The 22,514-nt window shown below is 41.4% G+C and overlaps 1 protein-coding gene across 1 annotated transcript in view; it reads left to right on the forward strand.

Moving 5' to 3' along the window:
- Positions 1-12,824: 12,824 nt before the first annotated feature.
- Positions 12,825-22,514, forward strand: part of LOC117207429 (insulin-like growth factor 2 mRNA-binding protein 1) — a 73,060-nt gene continuing 63,370 nt past the window's right edge. The window contains exon 1 of the mRNA XM_033447656.1: positions 12,825-13,267. Within this exon, the coding sequence (XP_033303547.1) occupies positions 13,093-13,267 (175 nt within the window). The 5' untranslated portion in view covers positions 12,825-13,092. The remainder of the gene's footprint in view (positions 13,268-22,514) is intronic.

Consider the following 22,514-nt stretch of genomic DNA (forward strand, 5'->3'; position numbering starts at 1 on the left):
TCCCGTCCACTAACCTTCTCCCTTAACTTCCCGCTTCCCTCTCCGCGCCGCGACCCTACGTTTACCCTTTTCTTTCTCTCTGCACGATCTTCCTTCTCTTCTCAACCCTCGTGCGTTTTCCTTCTCGCCCCTATTTACCTTCTCCTCCCTGTCACGTACTTTCTCTTTATCTTTCTCCTTCCATCCCGCTGACTCGCAGCTCCCGCCATCATTCCCCTTCGCGCTATGTCCTTCTCCATTCGCAATCAGCTTTCCCCTCTATCTATCCGCTTCCGTCTACTAGCTATGCCTTCGTCCCTTTCTATTTTTACGCCCGATATCTCGACGCCCCTTCGACGCTTTCCCAGTTCACCCTCCTAAAAGTTTTACGGTGCTAGCAGCCCTTACCACGTCTAACCATCGACGCGACCCTGATCGGCCGCAAGGGCCTTCAAGGCAGATGATACCCGGAACAACTTTCCTTTTCCAGGTTTACGGCGTGCACGAGGACGAGAAGACGAGATACGTCCCAGGCTATTTCCAGGTCCGGCGTGTTCCCGACGCGGCCTCGACCACGCACGCTCCGACGAGCCAGGCTGCTGCCTCCAGAAAAGACAACTTTTACTTTCACCGTTATCCCAGCCTTTGTTTCTCCAGGATCTTAAACTGCACCGATCTATCTTCTTATTCTTATTCTTCTTTTCCTCCTATTAAAGAGGACAACTTCTTCTCTACAAGTTTGTCGCTTAAACAATGGCAAATACGACCTAAGGAACAACTAACGCCCTTTTTGAAATATTTATGTTTCACAGTACGTTTAGAATATCGAAGAAACGCTAATACTCGGTAGGCTATGAATCAAACGTACGATCGTTCGAAATAAATTATTCGAGAGGCGGAACTTCGATCGAAATTCTTTTTCACTTCCGCGTCGTGACTGGACGAGAGAAATTTTTCTTTTCTATCTCGTATTCCTTTTAATCGTGATATGCACGATACTGAATTTAATTTTAACAAGATCAGCGAATGTAACACAACGTCGAACACGTCATGCGTCTCTCGATACTGCGTTTTCAGTTACGACGCACGTGGAAAAAGCCGTGGAATACGATAGTTTTGGAGCTCTTAGCCTCCGTTCAATTACGATTATTCCTGTACATTTTCACACGGATATAATGGCTGGCAAATATTTTTCCACGCTACGATCGTCCGATTTTTCCAATCAAAATTACGCTATCGCGTCTCGTCGTTGAAACTCTCGGTTTCGTAGAAACAAATTTCCAACTAACAACTTCTTCTTTCTTTTTTTAAATGTACGACATTTCGTAACAAAAGGTAAACGGGATTGTGACGAGTAAAAGACGACGTTAAGCAGAACGAAGAAACCTGAATATCCTTTCGCGTATCTCTTCAATTTTGGTGGATATTCTCAAACGTTCGTTACGTTCGTAAGTCGGAAATCTCCTTTCGGTGTCGTAAGAAACGACGCCTCGAAAATCGTGTGGTTGCCGAAAATATCGCCGGTTCAAAGTTTCGGCGTTAGTATGCAAGCGAATGGCGTATCAATGTCGGTTGCAGTTCTGGCTGCACCGTTGGTAAAATGCATTACCCCTCTGCCAGTTAACGCCGCATGTGGTATCCCACCATCGTGCAGTGTCTCTCCCACACGGCGTCAAATATGCGATGCACGATGCAAGACTCGGCGTACGGCATGCGTAAATGTGCATTGCCATTGCCCCACCATAAGCAGTTCCGCCAATAGACGTCTGCCATGGATCTGTAATGAAGTCGGCTGATCGGCAGAGCCTCACTTTCCACGATAATTATTTTAACGACAAACATTAAGAGGGTGTTCTGAATTAGAACGTTCTAAAACAGCGTCTTTTTCTGATTTTTTTTAGAAGGGAAAGAAAGAAACGAGGTTATCGAATTTTGAGGTAGGGTTTTATATATATTTAACGAATACAAAGAAATTTTTTTTGAAGTAAAAGAAAGATAATTATAACGGATTTCTAAGCCTATTTCATGGGCTGCAGTTTTCGATCGGTGGGAAAGATCCACCTCGTAATTCTTCTCAAAAGAGGATTAAATTATTTTATATTTTTCTTCTCGATGAACTAAAAAAAAAAAAAAGACAGGAACTGGTGTAAAATTAAAAATTTTGTCGGATTTATAGAAAAAATGTGTTTTATAAAAAGAACAAATAAACTTTAAGGTGCTATAACAATTATTTAAATAAACTTTTTCACGAACTTGTTTAGTTCATCGAGAAGAAAAATATATAATAATTTAATCCTTTTTTGGTTTTTTGTTTCAATCAAGAATTACGAGGTGGATCTTTCCCGCCGATTGAAAACCGCAGCCTATGAAATAGGCTTAGAAATCTGTTATAATTTCTTTTTTTACTTTAAAAAAAATTTCCTTGTATTCGTTAAATATATATAAAACCATACCTCAAAATTCGATAACTTCGTTTCTTTCTTTCCATTCTAAAAAAAATCACAAAAGAACGCCGTTTTAGAATATTCTAATTCAGAACACCTCCTTAAGTAAATGGATCGCAGTTATAGCAAGGGCTCCTCGTAATACCAATGATATAAGCCTGCATCGTCTTTGTGAAATTATTACAGAAAAATATACGTTGCAAATTATTGCCAGTGTACAGACGCACAAATAATGCGTACGGTGGCGGACAAAAAGTGGTTTATAAGATAAAAAGCGTAGAAAGACGCCATAATTTTGCGTGTTTGATAAGAGCGACGAATGAAATGCAACACTCTATGCAGCGTAGGATAGACGACCGTTATCAAAATGGAAGAAATTTCTACGAAAACTACCTTGATTTTTCCAATTTTAGTAGAAAATTCGTTTACTTTAAAACTTTCTTTCATCCGCCGATGTATGTATAGATAGGTATATGACGTTTGCAAGGAAAGCCGAAAGCCATCGAAAGTTCGTGATGAATAATAAAAAATAATAAAAAATATGTGTAACGCGCTATATATTCTATGCGAATCGTTTTTCAAGATATTTATAACAGCTCCGTTTGAAATACTTTAATCCAATATCCCATTGTTTCTTTTTAAGATTTACTCAAAATATTTTGAAGGAAATTCGTATCGCGATTGCAACTGTAATTTGTATCTAGAAAGTTCGCGCATGGGAAAACAAATTTTATCGCATAGTACCCATCTAATTAGATTGTTCGTAACAATTTCTATGAATTAATTACGACTGGTGAAAAAAACACAGATAAATTTGCTATCTAAACGTTGCTACATTTATTCTCGTTTAAAATAGTTCTACGAGAAACAAAAGACGCGCTTAGAAGAGTCTAAAATGCGTATCGATAATTCAAAAATGACTTACTTTAATTCTACCGATACTAGTGGAATTTTGCAGGAAACAATAGTCTGTCGACTTTCTACAGGGTAGAGATAGGCTGCAACGATTTTCTCCAAACTTTTCCCGATTCTTTATCGAAAATTTGTATGGCAAATTCGAAGAAATAAACAGATCCAGCTGGAAAGTACGATTTCCAGCCGTATCCGAAAATACCGTACGAATGTCTTATGGCGGCTGGAAGCTGCAGTTCTCCAGCCTGCAAAGTGCATTACCCCCCACCTGCATGCATTACCCCTCCACCGATTTTCCCCCTCCAGAAGAAGCCACCGCCATGCAGAGGATGTTCGTTGTCGGCTTCCCTCGTCGCCACGAGTTGCATAGAATAAAGCGATGCAACGATGCACACTGTGAATTCGAGGACAATAGGGGGGATGCAACTACAAGCCGCCTGTCCCCTCTTCGTCGAACCATTTCCGAATGAAAATTCAAAAGGAAACACGGGAGAGGGGTTACATCTGTGGCCGCACCTCCTACGTCCGCAACCGAGAATCTTTTTCACCGAGCCAGATGCTACAACTGTATCTGCAGCTATCTATGGACGTGATAGATTTTATCCATCAAAGTTGACCTTTTTATCAGCGACAGAAGAATAGAGGAGTAGGTTTTGGGTAATAAAAGTCTATACTAGGTATGTGGAACATATTAGATTGTCCCAAAGGTTTCTTTCGTTCGATGGGGAAATAATAAACGCGCAACTTTCGGTTTGTTTTATATTATTTTAGTGAATTACGTAGGATCCAGTTTGTTCTATTGGAACATGATCGATTGATAATTGATCGAATGCTATTTACAATCAATTTTCATTGAGAATTATAAGTAAATTATTTTGGCGTGGTACTGTAACTTGGATTATAAGAGTTTATAGTACGTTTGATTTCAGTTGAATCTACTGGCGATAATGTAAAAGAAAAGATGTTGCGCACCTATTATTTCCTTATGGAAGAGAAGAAACTTTTGGAAGAACCTGATAGACGTTGCTAAAAGCTTGTCGAGTATTAAAGCGAGTAATATCAATCTGTTCTTTACGATGGCCGGTCGATTCGATGGCGTAGCTTCGATAGTGGAAAATAAGAAATTCTGTACAACAGTATATACTTTTTCCTATTGTAGACTTCCGTTCCTTCTGGTCGTATCGAAGCTACAAGTCGTATTAGAATATCAGTAACCTCAGAAATTGAATTTTTATCATTTTAACAGAACGTAAGACAAATAAGAGGAAAGGAATGACTTTTATCGCAATTTTGCCGCGCTGTATTTGCAATATAATTTATTCGTTCCAAGGATAAACAGGAAATCTATCAGGCACGCGACAAGAAGAAGCAACATTTGAGAAGGAACCACAACGCGCATAACGACGCAAACTGCATTGCTTCTCAACGAGAAACGTTAAATTTTCGTAGGAAATAATCGTATGCAACTTTAAATGGAACATTGCGTTAACAGGGCAATGCGCATTAAAGGTAACATCGTGGAAAAAATCGTGTAGTTGGTAGATTTCACTGTAAAATATTAAATCTTCCTCCGGTGTATCCTAAATATTTTAATATTCCTATTCGTTAGAACCAAATAGAACGAATATTTGACAACCTAACGTAGCGTGGCTTGGATAATACATTATTTATTCGATGTTCCGAGTGAAAATTTCATTGTCCTAAATGCATAGTAACGAAAAGAGATCAACGTATCTGTACAAAGTTCGCGAGTTTGCGAATTTTCAGCCGCCATTTATACGCTGGGCCCTTTTGCCAACGTTGGTGCTCGAACCTGCCCCTTCAGCTACCATATGTGCATGTACGCGTCTACCTACATATAGGTACGCGTGTACATGAGCAACATGGTTGGATCCGTGTGTTTATAGTGCACGCCATTTTTATTTCCTCGAATAATTACTCTCGATCGACTCTTAATACTTGTTACGTATACGTTAAGGGATATTCAGATTCTCCATATTATTGTTGTGTATATTTCTAATTATACGTATATATATACACACATATATAAATAATTTCTGCCGTAACATCGAACAAATCATTTTACGTGCGGACGTAACGTTATTAAATGTCAGGAATACGCAAAAGAAAATTATAGAAGATTAGAGATGCGGTTGGGAACGTTGCATTATCCTTTGTCGCTGTGTCGTTCTATTCGAGCAAAAACATGCTGGGAAAGGAGTAACATGGTTTGGTGACCGTTAGAATCCTAATTCCGGCACATCAAACGATTGTCCTATTTTAACGTAGCGTAACCGCAAGAGACATCGTTGCTATACTTTCCTATTCTCCATCTGCTGGAACAACTGCATGCTAATCTTAGGGACAGGTAACCGTCCAAGACAATAACGGTACGCTGCAGTTAAATTCACGAAGGGATTATATTATGGCAATAAACACTTTCGGTTGTTGGCCATAAAAGACACAGCGAAATAGCGCGGTGCATCCAAAAGCAAAAGTCCCTTTGCCCATGACTCGTAGTCAGCAAAAGAGGAAAACTTTTTACTCAACTTTACGATACGCTTTTATACGATATTTCTTTAATCGACAATTTTAGCAATCCAACGTTAACGCGATATACGTTCCACGACAACAACCGTGGTGAATTGATAATTTATCTTTGAAAATTCAAGATCATATACAGTCCACGTGGAAGAAAATTTGAATTTCTTCGGCAACTTACCCTTGGAATATCTTCGTGTCGAATAGACCAATGGCAACGATTCTTGAATACGAGCATTATGAGAAAGGACGAACCGTAAGAAGAACCGAAAGAGTTATGTCAAAGATAAAAAAAGGGATTTGCGTGAAAAAGAAAAGCTACTCATAGCAACCCCTGGATATTGTCATCACGGGATCCATCCGTGAGATCAGCTCTTTTTGTGGAACGTCATCTTTTTCCCTACGATTTCACGCCGGGATAATGGATTCCTCGATCCTTTGGATACGCTCGTTACAACGGCATTTCGAAACAGCTGCAGCTGCCAGGCTAGAGACCCTGATAACTAGAAAATCTTGCCTGCGACTAGACCAGGGAAATCAAAATAAGAAAACAAAAATCTACCAGAGCAGGAATGAGAAGCGCTCGAAAGCGGAAGTACGCCCTTTTAGCATTTCTCAGCTAACAGATTTTCTTTGCCGCTGATTAGTCCGTAGAAAGTCAGCCAAGAACATGACAACATAGAAGAGGAATAACAAAACGAAATAACGTTTCTATCGAGATGCATATTCTATTGAAAAATTCTTTTTTTCTTTTTTTTATTTGGAAGAATTTTACAATCAATTCTCATTGAGAATTATAAGTAAATTATTCTGTTTGTATGTTTGATTTTAGCTGAATCTGATGTTTAAATCTACTATTGAAAAATAAAATTCGTTTCTAAATCGCACAGTGAATTGATTTGTCCCTGAGAAGATTAAAAGTAAAGAGGAGATATTATTATTATTGTTGTTGTTGTTATTAGCTAGATATAGTATTAGGAGATACTAGAATAAAAATACAAGCGAACGAATGAAAGATGATTTCAAACGATCGAGATAAACATTCTTTGTCTGAAACGGTTGAAAAGTTGCTATTTGAAATTTGTGTGTACACAAACCAAAGAATACAAATTTCCCATGTAACAATTTAAAAATTTGGCCTATTTGTAAAATCTGAATATTTGGAATTTCGACATTCCAACCCTCCTACAACTATCCGAGGTTATTTCGTTCTCGATCCTATGTTCTCTCTGTAGAATATCGATCGAACAGATTGCTTATCCGAGGAAACTCGCGACTTAAATGTCTCTAACCTCTTATTCAATTTTACTTTTTTAATTCCAACAGGCAACACGCGGTACTGTTCAAAAAAAAAAAAAAAAAAAAGAAAGGAAAAAGAAAAGAAAAAGGCAAAAAAATAGCTAGCCAGTATTGTTCGCGTAACTGTGACTAATTTTTACAACGAATTTTAGCCCGTCGAGCGAAGCCGAGTCGAGCCTTTCCTATTTCTCTACCTTCGTATAAATCTTACTGCGCGTAATACTTATTTGCCGCTATTCACGGGGTAATTCCCTGTTTCCCGTATTAGGCACGAATTTTTCGAAAATTTGATTCGGTGAAAAGATAAATGGAGAAAAAAGACACTAGATTTTAGCCACGAAACCCATATAATGACCATGTACAGCTCGTATTTCATCCGATTATTCGTACGTGCAGGGCGATTTATTGCTCGGAGAATAGTTTTCTAGGCCAACAAGCTAGAGTCGCTAGAGAAATAAGAAGGGGCACGAGGATCGTTTCGAAAATGGGGAAGGGGACGTAGAGGGAAACGGGGGGAGGCCATCCGGGGCAATGCCAGCTGCGCTACCGTAACATAACGAGGCCTAAACGCGGGCGCCTTCTACCAATAGGAACCAACTGTTCATTAGGCTGTTGGTACAGGCTGCTCCAAATTATCTACGAGAAGAACTTACTGCGAGGGTGTAGCCAGCACTGAGAGATTAGATCTCGCCCGGACGAAAACTGAACATCTTCTGAAATCCTGCTCAACGCACGAGAATCGGTTATATACGAAAAATATCATGGAAATGGATTTGTGTCTTACGAAAATTGCACCTGGTTAAATAAATGCAATAACGTTGTTTTCGGTATCTTATAGAATAGAAAGGCATCGAAATTCGACAATTTTTAGCATGTAATTATTTGATATTTGGTAGCAACCGATTCTAATGTCATACGAAGTACGTACGAGAAATTCTCTATTTGTACACACGATGAGTTATTTTAGAGATTTGATCGTATTTTTCATCAGGATGTAAGAAGAAATTTCTTACGTACTAAGAGGTTATCCAAAGATGCAGAGCGTTGTGTGCACGTACTACAAACTAACATCTTTCTGATAAATTCGGAAGGATTTAAACGAAATTGAAGGGAAGAAGCTAAAGTTTATTCGGTAAAGTGCAAACAAACTCACTATGAATCCATCTAACGTTTTCTCTTGGTGCCCAAAAACCCTCTAGCGACAAATACGGGGCGAAATTTCACTCGTTGGAAACCGCAGCTGCTGCATTGGCAAGTTAGGAATCTCCTAAATCCTAACTTATCGACCGTCATGGTACGATGGTAATTTATTCTAAACTCCGCCCAAAGCTATCTATAACACAGATTCGAAATTTATTAATTAATTGCCTTTCGTAGCGATCGTCATAATTATAACTGAGAAACTCTGTTACTCTATACGTAATTATTGCGCTTATGCAATCACGTCTTTCTAAATGTTTACTTTGACTCTATTTATAACTTTGTGTTTCTATCAGAATAATAATTAAAAAAATAAAAGTCCTTTTAACGTAAAGTAGAAAGAACAGCTTTCGCGCAAACTATGTTCCACTGTAAAGGAAAAATCGTATTAAAGAACGGGACGCGTTACCGATCGGTATTTCTACCCTTAGAATCACTTTAATCGTGTTAGAATAACGATGAGACAATATGCGTGTTATGTAAGGATCGACAAATCGGTATATCTTAAATATTTGTATTTTCAATATTATGGTGTGTCGAACGTAAGATATAGGTTAATTTAAACTCACGGAGAACTTCATGATTTTTATGTTTTCTTGAATCTTTTTCAGGAAAAATGTGTTCTATTTTTTGATGCATCGCGTGGAAACATATGGCAAGTTACAGATGTAGATTGTACTTTCGACTCGACCGAAGCAAAATCACATAATATGTACACCACGTAGCAGCTGCGAACCCAAGAGAATGCCACAGCAGCTTTCCAATTCATTTTCCGTTACTCGGATTTTCCCTCCTCCCTTTCCTTTTATTCGCGAGTGATTAAGGAAAGCAATGAAATATACCGTACAATAGATGTCGGAGAAAGACACGAATAACGATTAAAACCATAAACACCGAAGAAACAAATTATCGTCAACAAAGAACCGTTCGTAGTATTTACCATTCTCCCATGTTATTCGTAATTATTCATATGTCTTTTATTCTCTTCTCTATACTTTTCTATTTCGTTGAAATAGGATCGCGTATTTCTTTGGTAATAAATACATTTTAATGATTTAATTACACCGGTTGTAACGGGTGTAGACAAGTTTGTAAGTTACAAATAAGTTTTACGTATATTCATACACAGATGTAGCGTATGTGGATGGTGAAACAAAATATATAAAATATCATATATATCAATATGATCGTACGAAGCACACGAATAAAACGAGAAACTACGATGCAATTTTAAAATGGCGCTACGTAATTTGTTATATCTGAGAGGAGGTAAACTATGAAATATAATATATCACGGTATATAGCATTACCGAGGGAAGCCACAGAGGAAGTTTAAAAAAGCGTGTTCCTGGCTAATGTACCTACTAAGCATCGTGTTATGGCTTTAACAGGATTACGTTGGTAATACCGAAAGTATATTCAAATTACACGAATCGTGATTAGATTACTTAACAGTGTAGTATGTTTCGAATGGTTAGGATATACAGATACAGATATACCTAACAGAATACAGACAAACGTAACGATAAGCTAATTCTAATAGCTATAAAAATGTGACAAATATTTGTGATTTCTGTGCTTTTTCTACGCAAGCTAGAGAAGCGTTTATAATATCCTGTGGCTAAGTTTCCTTTGCATACGTCTCTAAGGACGCCCCCATTAAACGGTGGACAGGGGTAATCGAATAGTTCTAAGCTACCGGAGGGTCGGAATAGGCGTTCTAAAATTGGGAGGGGTACGTAGGGGAACAGGAAAACCGGATGGCACGACGAAACGTAGTCGACTATATTCTGAATTCATCCTCCATTTCGAAACATAATTTTTATTTCGGTGAAAATACCCTATTCTCGTTGATATATTTTTTTATAGCAAAGAATCTAATAAATTTATCGGTTAATTTATCATATCCTTGCATCGTTCGGTTAATTAAACGAACCGAAAATTCCAACTTGGAAATAAAATATTTGTATATATTCTATTTGTGTCGCGTATTCCAACTTGTACATAAATAACTTTTAGGGAAAAATATATAGCATGATTTCATTCGTCTACAAAGAACAAACGATTATCTACTGATTTAATACGTACGTATGTCCTTGCAGTTTACGTTCTACGTTCGATAATCACGAGAAAAGCAATTTTAGCTAATTAATCGTTACTCGTGGAAGGCAGGTGAATAGAAACAACATGGACGCAGTTTCTTCCTTTTCCAACCTCTTACCCTGAGCACCCTGACCCTGGCCACATAGGCAGCTGTCTCACTCCACCCCTTTGTGGACATGGCACTGCTCTAACGTAAGAGCGGATTTGTCTATGCCTGCACGGTGCGCAAAATAGTGCATCGCAAGGCTATCGAAAATCATCTGCGTAAAATTTTATCATCCATTTCCTCGATTAATAGAATCTCTCGCTTATCGACTCGATATATTTCGTTTCTATCTTTTACGAATTAGACCGATTCGAAAAATGATCGAAATACACTAAAACATGATCATTTAAATTTCACGTACGTAAATGGTTTTAATAATTTAGAAAAAGTTATTGGTATTTTAGTAAAATTATAGTAAAATTACGTGTAAAGGTTTCATAATCGTTTCACGTACGCGTATACATCAGAAACAGTTCGCACAAAATTTGCATTTAATTTTAGCATCGTTCATTGAAATGTTTATGATGCTTGCACATTAAGCAAGTACCTAAACATTTGTAACGAGTCAGAAGAATAGATTCTACCCTACTGTTGCTGCAATAGAGCAACGTAACGAAGGTTACGAAATAGTTGTACAGAAATCATCTAGTCGCCTATATAAATGTAAATCGGGCACGAAGATACGCATCTTCGATTCATTCGCTGGTCTCATCGTTTCCAGCGGCGCTTAGCAAAAAAAAGAAAAAGGCTGATAGATTCGTACAACGATCTTTCAATATGAATACCAACGACGAAGCAGGAGCAAGGAACTCGTTAACCATGCTACCGTTCGCCGAAAACACCCGGTAGATTTCTGCAGGAACCGAACACGCGCTACGGTGAGAAAGAGTAAGGAAACGACGATGGGAAGGCGCGAGAAAGAGAAACGTGGACGCGTTCGCGCGGGTCGCCGCTCACACGCGTGTACCGGCCACGCGTACGTACATTTTCTACTCGCGTACACGCATGCTCGTGTGCGTGCACGCAACCTGAACGAACGAGCGAGCGAGCGAGCGAGCGAGCGAGCAAGCGAGCACGCATGCACGCGAGAGCGAACATGCACGCAGACACAGACACGTTGCCGGCTGCGAAAACCGGCGTGCGAAAATTGTCCAATGAGAAACAGAGGCGGGAGTCGGTGGGGTAGCCACGTGGTCCCATACGAGCCAATAGAAGGCGATGTGTTCGCGAATTTCGAGTCGGTTTCCCGCTTAGCGCTCGCGAGCTTCTAGTTGCTAGAATAAGACAGACTGTAAGAGGGAAAAAAAGAGTGAGAAAGTGCACGCACGAGCAAGGAGAGACAAGAAGGTTGTACGGTTGGTAAAAAGGAGCAAGGAAGAAGGAGCGGAAAAAAAAAGAGAAGAGTGACGAGTTTGCATCGTATTGCCCCCCAGGACACGCGAAAGAGCAAATGAGAGGAAAGAGAAAGAGGGAACGAGAAAGGGTGAAGCGACGAGAAGGAGAGAGAGAGGGAAAACACGGAATGAGAGAGCCCCTCGGACGTCGTGTCGTGGTCTAGCCAAAGAGACAAGAGACTGGTAGGAAGGTGCGTCGTCGTCGTCGTCGCAACGAGAGGAGAGGAAAGAAAGAAAGAAAGAAAGAGAGAGAGGAGAGAGAAGTAGCTGGACACACGGTGAATCGTCAAGAGAACGGTCAACGCGCGTCCCTTAACCTTAAAAAAGTTGAAGAGTCATTTCTGAGAAGACACGGTCGTCGTCATAGTCCGCCGATCGGTCGTCGCAGTCATCCTCGTCGGTTTGTATGATCGAGCTGGCTCGAGAGACATCCATTGCTACCGGAAACACGCCAAGTCTGTGTACTACCGGTGTCGACTCGACGTGACAGAGAGTCGTTGTACCTCGAAGCGAGCGGGAAATAGACAGCGGTTCCAGAGGAAAGGAAGAAAGGAGAAAACAAAAGACAGTAGAGCCAGGAACGCTTGGAAGATCGTTCAAGAAGTTACGATAAACCTCCTGTGTCCCTTTCGTTTTTTGGTGTGCAAGCGCGAAAAATCAGGCCGAGTATCACGCGAGAAAGACAATCGTGTTCGTCGAGACGTTAAGATAGTAGGAAAGGAGAAAAAGGCGACGAGAAAGACCCTGACGAAAGCGCGCTCTCGTGTTCGTTTCTTCCTGCGTGATAACAGGATTTTCAAGATCGTCATCGTTGTCGTAGTCGTCGTCGTCGCCGTCGTCGTCGTCATCGTCTGCATCCCGTACGTGTATTCGTCTCGTATCGGGGATAGTTGCGATCCTGGACGTGTCGTAAACGTGCCGTGGTCGTGTCATCGTCGAGTTCGTCCGCGACTTTCATCGGTGTATCTCACTTCGGGTCTCCTTGTGCGAAATACTCGGTTTTCCATCGTTATCGCGACGTGATCGTACATCCTCGTTGGCGTGTTGTGGACAACATCGTCAGCGATCGCATCGTCTAGCCGCGTGCCACTAGGCTGCAAATTTTTCAAGCCACGTGACCGAGACGCATCTCGGAAAAGCCGCCACCATAACGTCCAAGAGCGAGCCAACCACCATGTCGAAGCTCTACGTGGGCAATCTACCGTCGGATTGTAACGAGAGTGCCCTCAGGCAACTCTTTCAGGATCATAATTTGTCGTGTACGACGATCCTGGTGAAACGAGGCGGCTATGCGTTCGTTGACTGTACCGATCAATCTGTAGCGGATCGTGCAATCGACAAACTTAACGGTGAGTTCAGAATCAACAGATGAGATAATGTTGGATAGATCGCTTCGCTATGTCGCTATACTTTATGTTCTTATCGGCTGTTGCTACGCTGATACCGAACCTCTTGTAAAATATATGTACATACCTATGTATACTGCTTTTACTATGGCAATATATCGCTACGTTTACTGCTGTTGTCGCTATTATCACACAGGGTCTGCTGTCACGTTTCATGACTGAACGAAGAAGAACCTTCGCAAGGGGCAATGCACGGGACATGGGGCCTTCGTGATTAATTTAGACATTGCAAAATGTTTTTATCGCTTTACATGATATTACTCTCTAGGTACGGCCTATACACTCTGCAACCAGGGAAGTCAACTTGTTTTCTATAAAGTTTTTTTGTATATTACGTGTGCAACAAGTTCCGTCTACCTGTACATTAACATTGTCACGCTTTTACATGCTTTTTCAACTAGTTTGTAAGATATTCTAAGTAGAAATATATGAACATTTGCACGCTTGTACATATGCTTCACACGATTTTCTGCTTACATTTACTTTCCTACCTCGATCGAACGATCGGTATCCTGTATATAGTCAACCCTATCCAAGCCCATCAACGCAATTACAGATATGTATATATACACGTATATTTTATTTATATACACATGTATTCGTGTATTAGAATATATTTTTTTACTATACCTACGTGCAAATAACAGACAACTTCACCGTGTTATTCGGGTAAATCGATCGTCAATTATATTCATTGGCGAAAGGACAATCGCGACTCGTTGCTGATTCCTTAATTTTTATATTCACTTCGGTCGCTCTAACCGTGAAAATACCGTGAAAACAAATTGAATACGATCTATTTACGCGAGTTACCTCGAGGAATCGGTGACCGCTTTAGACGAATAACCACTGTACATTTTCTATCGGATTGAGAGCCCCTGTATGGGATCTCGAAAACGTATTCATCGAAAACATTTATTTTTCCATTTTCGCCGAATATGTACTTTGTACGTTGCGAATACCACGATACAGTCTACGACTTTAAATATTTTTACATCGTACAGGCTAACATTCTATGCCTCCTTCGCCTGCGTAATCGTTCGAAGGTTTTCGTCCGAGCGAATCGTACCTTTGAAATTCCCCTTAAAAACGGCGCGAGATATAGAAACTACTTTACGAATGCTCGGGTCGTGTGGAAAACTTATCCACGTGGTGGAGAGGCGCACGCATCAGCAAGATGGCGGAGCCGGTTATACCGGCAAGGTCACGCGTGTGGGTTTCGCCTTTGAGATAAGTTTCTGATAATCATTCGCGTCGTGGCCAACATACTGTTGTTGATCGATACGATTGCCAGCTTCGCCTAACATGGCAATGGTGATTCCGGCATTGAACGAAAATTACGATATAATCGGGCGACTGATAAGCGGTTGTTTAATCGTAAATGATTAGAATCCAATTATCGCGAAAGAATACTGAAATTTCATTCCGACCATGCGTTACCAAGGGTAACGGTGCGTAAAATAAATTTCATAGTCTATCGATAGCCTTGTTTGTCAAAGGCGTAGGAACACTGCGAAAGCGAAAGATCGATTAAAATCGCTAAAGACTACGTAAATCGATGCAGCTACTCTTTTTCTCATAATCCGTTAGTAGCTTGACGATAGTCGTAGACGAAGAAACGGTTACCGACATGGTCGACGCGTCTTTCATATTTTTCGTAAAACGATCGCACGCCTATAAATCCTGACCATCCGTACTGAATTTCAACTTTGTCTCGAAAAGTTAGATCGATACTTGACTAGAAACCACTCACGCCTGTACGTCGGTGATTCTCCCGCCCAAAAAACGTGGTCAAGGTCGCGTCTGTACGCGTGACGTATGGTTCCCCCACTGGCTTGACGCGAGGTTAAAATTTACATCGTGAAATACCGCCAACTTCATCTCGACGCGTCCGTAGAAATTGGTTAGTCACACTCGTCATGCACGATGGCCATGCTAATCGAGTAAATCCAGATCGTAAATTTTGTCGACGACTTCGTAAGCAACGTACGCGCATTTCTACCTACGTTGATCGATACACTTGCGATTGTTTTTAGAGCTTGATAAGGTTAACGGGATGGAAGAGTATGTAGAGTACGCGTTGATATTTCCCGAGGATCGTTTTTAAACCATCTTGCCTATATATCGTATAACAAGATCGTTTGTATCTGTAATCGCGAAACAATCATTTTCGTGTCGTACGTATATAAGATAAATCACTGTCACGCTCGTGACAGTCTCGTAAGTACGAGATGCTAATCGACGCGCAATACTTGCTTCGCCATGATAAACCGATTTACGGTAAAGATTCGATGCGACGAATATCCTATGTCTATACGATAAAGTAATTCTATCTCGTATAATTAAAATAAAGGTTAGATACTTTGGACACGGTATAAATTACTGCAAGTATTTGAATTCCCAGGAAGTACGGGACGTAAGCAGTTGAGAAAATTTGGAGTATAATGGTAGGCAAAAATGTAGCAAAGAATACCACGAGAACGGTCGGCTTGCTTAGAAGCCGGGTTGCAAGAAAGAGGCGCGGTACGAACATTGGAACGATTCATAGGGAATAGTCTCTCCCTCTATTTCGTTAGCAATACAGAAGGCTCAGTCGTTGCTCTGCAGCAGCGGTACATATGTATGCGGGGCTGATCCTTGGATACAATACCGTGTGCGGAGAACGTTACCGCTTAGTACAGAACTAGTTTGGTGGGTTGTGTTACGTTTTAGACCAACTAAACTAAGGCTAGTCGCGGTTAAACTACATCAGACTACAAACATCGATATTAATTCACCGAGGACTATAGCTTCGCCGCCATTTAATGTCTTCATTTTGTTCGAGTCATGAGAACATCGTACCGACTAAAATGTTGTCACTATTTTCCAACGTAGAATTATAATTAAACGAAATATCTTATAGTACCTTAACAGCTATAGAAAACTTTTATTATAGGAAACCGTATCAAAAAATTCTGTTTCGCGTTAGAATTTATCATAAAAATATCAAGGTACAACGATTTTTAGAACGTAGAGGCATCGTGATTTCGTGGGAATATCGTTCTTCGTGTTCGAGTTTGACGAAACGTCCGTATTCAATGGCCGTTTAGCTGGTTAAAAGAGAGGAAAAGAATGTATATTTTTAATCGCAAGTTTCCAGTTGTTCGTGGTTCGGTCAGCTTGATTTGTCGCGTGCCTGCTCGAGACCACCTGCTCTCGAAAAAAGTTACCTGTTAACAGTGCACCGGTAACCGACACTGATGGAACTTGACGATTCGGTTTCTCCTCGGACATAGCGAACCTCGGGATTCATAATAACATCGACGCAAATTAAAAACAAAAAGAATAATCCTATGTTAACATGCACGATCCTATTACGATAAAGAAAATTTCTGCAGATCGTGTCAAACGTTATTGCTACGCGTCCAAACCGCGTCTTATCGATCTACGTGACGCGCAAAATGATACGCGCACACACAGATAACACGTGTTTAATAAAAACGATTAAACTTAATTACAACCATTATTCGCGCTCTTTGCGACATAACCAATGTTCGATCGAAGTAATGGTTCCATGTTTCTCACGAACGTTCAACCCAAACGTTGTTGTACGTGTCGATAATATAAAACGAATCTTACACCAGCTATTATTAGCGGGAATCTGTTTCTACTTCACGATGACTGCGAAGTCCAATATTTTATCTTCTAGTAGAGCGGTTAAATGTTTCTTTCTTCGGCTCGAAAGAATTCCTTTATAGTCGCGATCGGGTCTTACAACGACGTCCGGGTAAATTGCGTTCGTTGTACACGCGCGGATGAAAATTACTTGGTTTCGGCGTATAAAACGGTAATTTGATTAACCGAGTATTAGGTTGAGAACAACGGTGAAAAGAACTCGATTTAACACCGACACGAATGTACGGCTTAAGCGCAAAAAGTGCTTGCGCGTCTGCAAGGAGGAAGTGCTATCTTTAGAGCGGCGAAAAGAGAGTGTGCGGTGTCTTCTCGTCTTCTTTTTCGTCTAGCCATCCGCTTTCATTAACTGAATGGTCTTGGGACCAGGGGGCGAGAAAGCCATTGTGAAATTTCAACATACTCGATACCTCGAAATGAATGAAACGTAATGATTCTTCGCACCGAACTTCCCTATCAGTCACGCGATTTCGCAACCGCAAATCAGTGGCTTAATTAGCCGTGGCTTTTAACGACCGATAAAATTCTCTCGTTGCACCGAAATTAAGCGATCGTAATTTTTTATTCGGTCTTTAAAGATATCGTTTAAAGAATTTTGAGGAATCGTTAAAACCACTAATTTATATCGTCGGAGGAAGAAGAAGAAAAAAAGAAAGAAAGAAAAAAAAAGAACTCGTTAAAATTAAAAGCATACAGCATTAGGTTTTCGAGGGAAATCCACGCATTTCGTTCCGCGATATTGGAACGAAATTAACGAGGTTACATCGAACCGTAAAATGCTGATAACGTTGAGACGTCTGTATGATATTATCCCCGGAGCAGTTTCTATTTTGAGTGTTTCTATATTGGCTTCGTCGACAATTCTCTATTTCTTCCTTAGGCCTCCCACGCGGCGACTTTTTTTCTCTTTTCTATCTACATTGTCTTCGTCTTTCGTGGCCTCTGTTCGCTCGAGAAACCTTTGAAGACACGTGTTTGTTTTAGATACCCGGCCGTTGACTTGCCGGCGAATAACCGTGTTACCACTGTTACCCCGAAACCAAACCGTTTTCAACGAGATCTTTCTTATTGTAACAGTGGCATCAGCTATCTTCTTACTCCCAGCATTGCCCGTTCAACGCTTTCCCTTATATCTTCCCAGTGGAAAAAAATAGGATCACTCCTTATCGTTCACCGTATCCTATCGTTATCTGCTACCGAGTTTTTCTCTACGATTACCGTAGCTAATCCGCTTACGTAATCTGTATTTTCAACGAGTAACGTTCACGCTTCGTTCGTCGTAAATTCGTGAAAAAAGATTCGACGCGCAGCAGCCATCTGACAAAAAAGGACGAACGAGGGAAATCGCGACGAAAACGTTTCTTTAAAACGCATCTTATCCAGACTACCGACTTTCGTCCTTCCCTTCTGCCCATGAACGGAATCTTTATGTCAGAACGGGGAAAAAGAAAAAGGAGAAAGACGATTAAAGCGTCTGCCAGTTGTGGCGGCAGTGAGTCCTCTTGGGCCCACGTGCGCGTAATTGTCAGGTACGAAGAGAGAAATCCGAATCTTTCGACAGGTGTCAATGAACTGGGCAACGACGTATCCATCGAAGGATAAGCGAGGAAGATAGAAGGAAGGGAGGATCGGCGGGTCGAGAGAGAGAGGAAGGAAAGGCACGAACAGCTCGTTCGCACCTGCCTCCGTCGTATCCTACACAGGGCTCACGGTGATTTCGCATTTCGTCAACGCGACTCGGTGAAACTGATTCCCTTCCACGAATTAAGAACAATCTCGCAGTTGCGCGCAAAGTACGATCGAGTGGAAATCGAATGGGAATCGAATCTCGTTGAAAATACATTTCGAATTTTTCTTTAAGATTACGTGTACGTTTCTCCGGTATCTTAATTAACCCGCTAATTGCTACGTTAAAAGGAATGACTTTCTGATAAAATTCTAAGGTAACCCAAGAGACGATCTGCAACATGTAAATTAATAAGTTACATTTTATGGGACGTAATCTGATCGAAGATCATCGAAATACCGCGAAATCGTGACAATGTTTACGACGTCTGAAATACTCTAGGAACGTAGGTAGCAGTCGAGGGTCGAGGCGGCGACTTAATTTGTTTCGAGCTTCTATCGCCGAGTCGAAATTCGAAGTATGGGGAGTTTCAATCGAAACGATAGGAAGAAGAGTCGTGGAATAACTGGCGTACGTGGCAACGAGGAATATCGAAATAACGCAGGCAGCGAAAGAGAGGGAACTCATCGTAGAAAAATTGCATCGGCATGGCGCCATTAATCTCCGAACGAGCGGATATTATTTTAATTCTCAAACCTCGGACCGAGTCTCTTCCGAGAAACGCCGCCCTTTGTCCCGGTCGGCTCCACGAAAGAAAAGTGACCGAGTGATTTAATCTACGAACGAACGGAGACCCTGGACTCTTTCTGCTTCTCGCTGTTCCCTATGCCTCTTCTTTTCTTTTCATTGGCGCGTTTCTTTTTTGTCTATCGAAGCCTATGTATGGTCGAATTCAACGGTTCGCATCGTGAGCATTGCTGGAAGAAAATCGCGCCGAAATCACGATTCGTCGGCTCCACGAGTTCCGTATTTAAGATAGGCGAACAGGAATAAAACAACAAATTCTACCGATACCAATTCGTAGAACAATTGCCACGGAATAATAACCGGTTTACCGTAAACGTATATTTTTGGATATTATTTGACAAATGTCTGGATCAAGGTAACCAGACAAATCTTACAGATATTAATGGTTCGATCATCGTGGCGTGATGATAGCGATTTGGTCAATCGTTGTTGGATAACGCGAAGTTACATACGAGTGCTCGAGACATTGGCTTACTATGTTGAAAACAGAGACGTCAAGAGATAGGGGCGTTGACGCGTGTTCATCTTACACGGAGATTCATGAAATATTCGGCCACTTTATACAAACGTGAAATTCTGAACTTTGTCCATTTGTCAGATAAAAGTCGTTATCGTGCGCTGCCGCGCTACGACGTTCACGCTATTAGCGATGTACGCCGTACAAGTAACTTCACGACAATCTCGACAAGTGCCGCTCCGTTTCTTTCGTTTTCAGTATCGTACACTTTCAGGAAGAAACTTTCGCCATTCATATCGTATCGTACGTATATCGCTCGGGCGAAATCGAGCACACGCGCTGGTTAACTCGGCGTAGTCGATCGCAACGAGATTTAAAATTGATCGACACGCCACCTTACAATACACATAGGCGAATTTTTCATCGTCTTACGAATCGCTATCTCATCTTGCACGCAACAAAATATGTGTAGCCGCGAACCATGCGAATTTTCGAGGAAACACGTACTTGATCGACTCGACAAATTTCTCGTCGACATCTGCCGTTCGATCGTCATAATACGTACATGCAACAAGTACATTGGATCATGCGTAATTTAACAGAAATTCAGAGTCGTTGTAATTCGCACAACGTTTCTAGATGAAACGACAGTTTCATCGAGGGACAGACTTAGGAGAGCTTGGTACTTCGACAGAGATGAGAATTCGGGGATGTCGATAAGGATATCGTAAACACGACGAAACGGACGAGTCTAGATACGAAGGTATCGTGGTGTGAAAATCGAATGGAGAGTGAGATTTTGCGTTTGGCGCGCTTTCTGCGGATTCTCAGTCAGGACCTATCTTAACGTGCGTGGGCCCATTCGCTTCATTCGGCAAACTAACCTACCCGTCTAAGTAATCCATTGTGCTTCTCGTGCTCTCTTTGTGTGGCCGCTCTCACGCTGCGAGCGCGGCACAAGGGTGTGCGAGAAGGAGCAAGAAAGGAGAGTCCTTGGCGCGAGAAAGAAGCGGCAAAGGAACGAGCAGGACAGAGAAAGGGGGTGGAACAGAGGGCGAAACAGAGAGAGAAGTATGCCACAAGGCCAACCGAGACCGAAGCAATTTTTGCTTTATTCTTTGCCAGGCCGAAAACGAGCGTGGATCCGACCGACTAACTGCTCCAATTTTATTTACCGCATCGTGTCAAACCCGATCGACGCGACGTCTCTTCGTCCTTTTGTCTTTTCGCGATATCCCGCGGCCTCGTACGATCATTCCTGTTTCTTCTCTGCTTCTCAAATTTCTTTTCGAATCTTTTTTACCGCGTAAACAAACTTCGCGGGAAGATAGCGCGATTGTCCTCCAACCGTATTTATCTTCGTTTATTAAAAGGAACCATCCATCCAACTATTAGTTGGATGGGAAGGCGATATTTTTCTTTCGTCCGTTCGGGGGAAAAAGTTTTCATTGCTTCCTTTCGCTATTTCGTTCGGTTCGTTTTCGTTTCTTGGCTTCCGACGCGGAATTGAGATTAATACGAAGCCAGCGTACACCGTACGTTTAATTACCGTCCCATTAAAAACGGTTCCGATGTAGGTACGTTAAATTTTACCCAACGTTCCAGTGTATTTTCTTCAACGAAACGTTACGTTTCCCCGAATAGAAACACGTGCCCTTCCTTATCTGCGCTTCTAGAACGAAACGCCTCGTGTGGTTCGTTACCGAATATTCTAGCCACACGCAAATCTTTACCTATATATCGAATCACGCGAATGTTTATATAATTTTATTCCCGAACATTTTTCCTTTAGATGCTGTTATATTCGCGGTCGTTTTGTATCTGGATCGCGTGTCCCCGTACCAGAAGCGATATTTGTCAGGGAAACGCGTTATTTGTCTTCCGATGTTTCAAATGACATCGTTACCAACATCGACGTCCTTGTTTATCAAGTAAACTGGAAAAATTAGGTTCGGCGAGCAACGTCCGATGGCTGATCGATCTTTCAAAAAAAATCGATATACGCGAACTCGTTTGAAAATATTAATCGGCAAATTGCTGGGTAGATTCACGCGATTTCGACCCGTGATTCACGATTCGCAAACGATTTCCGTGGGACTGAACTAGCGAGTTGTAACTCAATAGTAATTTATGTACCTAGCCGTGCCAACCGCCGTGTCCAAGGCATCGGTATTCAGCATCGGCCTGGAATGCGCAACAGGAACCTGTTCTCATTCCCATTCCCGCGCAGCGCTACCCAAATATTTTATTACTTCCCCGTGGAGCCGGTGCTCTCTCTAGCTCTCTTTATCTCTACCTCTCTTCCCTTTTTTTCTTTCTCCCTTGCTCCTTGACCGACGCAAGAAACTCCTCGCTGTTATGTCATCCTGTAAGGCTCGCCTTATCGTTGTAGCGATATTTCAAACACTCCGAATACGTCTCGAGATTTCGTAGATGTTCGAGGAATCAATAGTCGTCTAATTTTGCTTCTGCTAATAATTACGTATTGAATATCCGAGGTTACGAACGAGTATTTCGCCACCGGTGCTTGGCCGAAGAATCGTCTCGGTGTATCAAGTGCCGAGATATGAAAAACGCTGTACTGGCAGCTGAGATACGCGAGGTTTACGTTACCTACGTTGGTGAAGCTATCGGGTATCGAAGCGAACGCTTTCTATTAATAATACACGCGTTATAAATAAACGTTG

Source organism: Bombus bifarius, unplaced genomic scaffold (genome assembly GCF_011952205.1).
Source record: "Bombus bifarius isolate JDL3187 unplaced genomic scaffold, Bbif_JDL3187 scf7180000008030, whole genome shotgun sequence".
In the NCBI taxonomy this organism is placed as follows: Eukaryota; Metazoa; Arthropoda; class Insecta; order Hymenoptera; family Apidae; genus Bombus; species Bombus bifarius.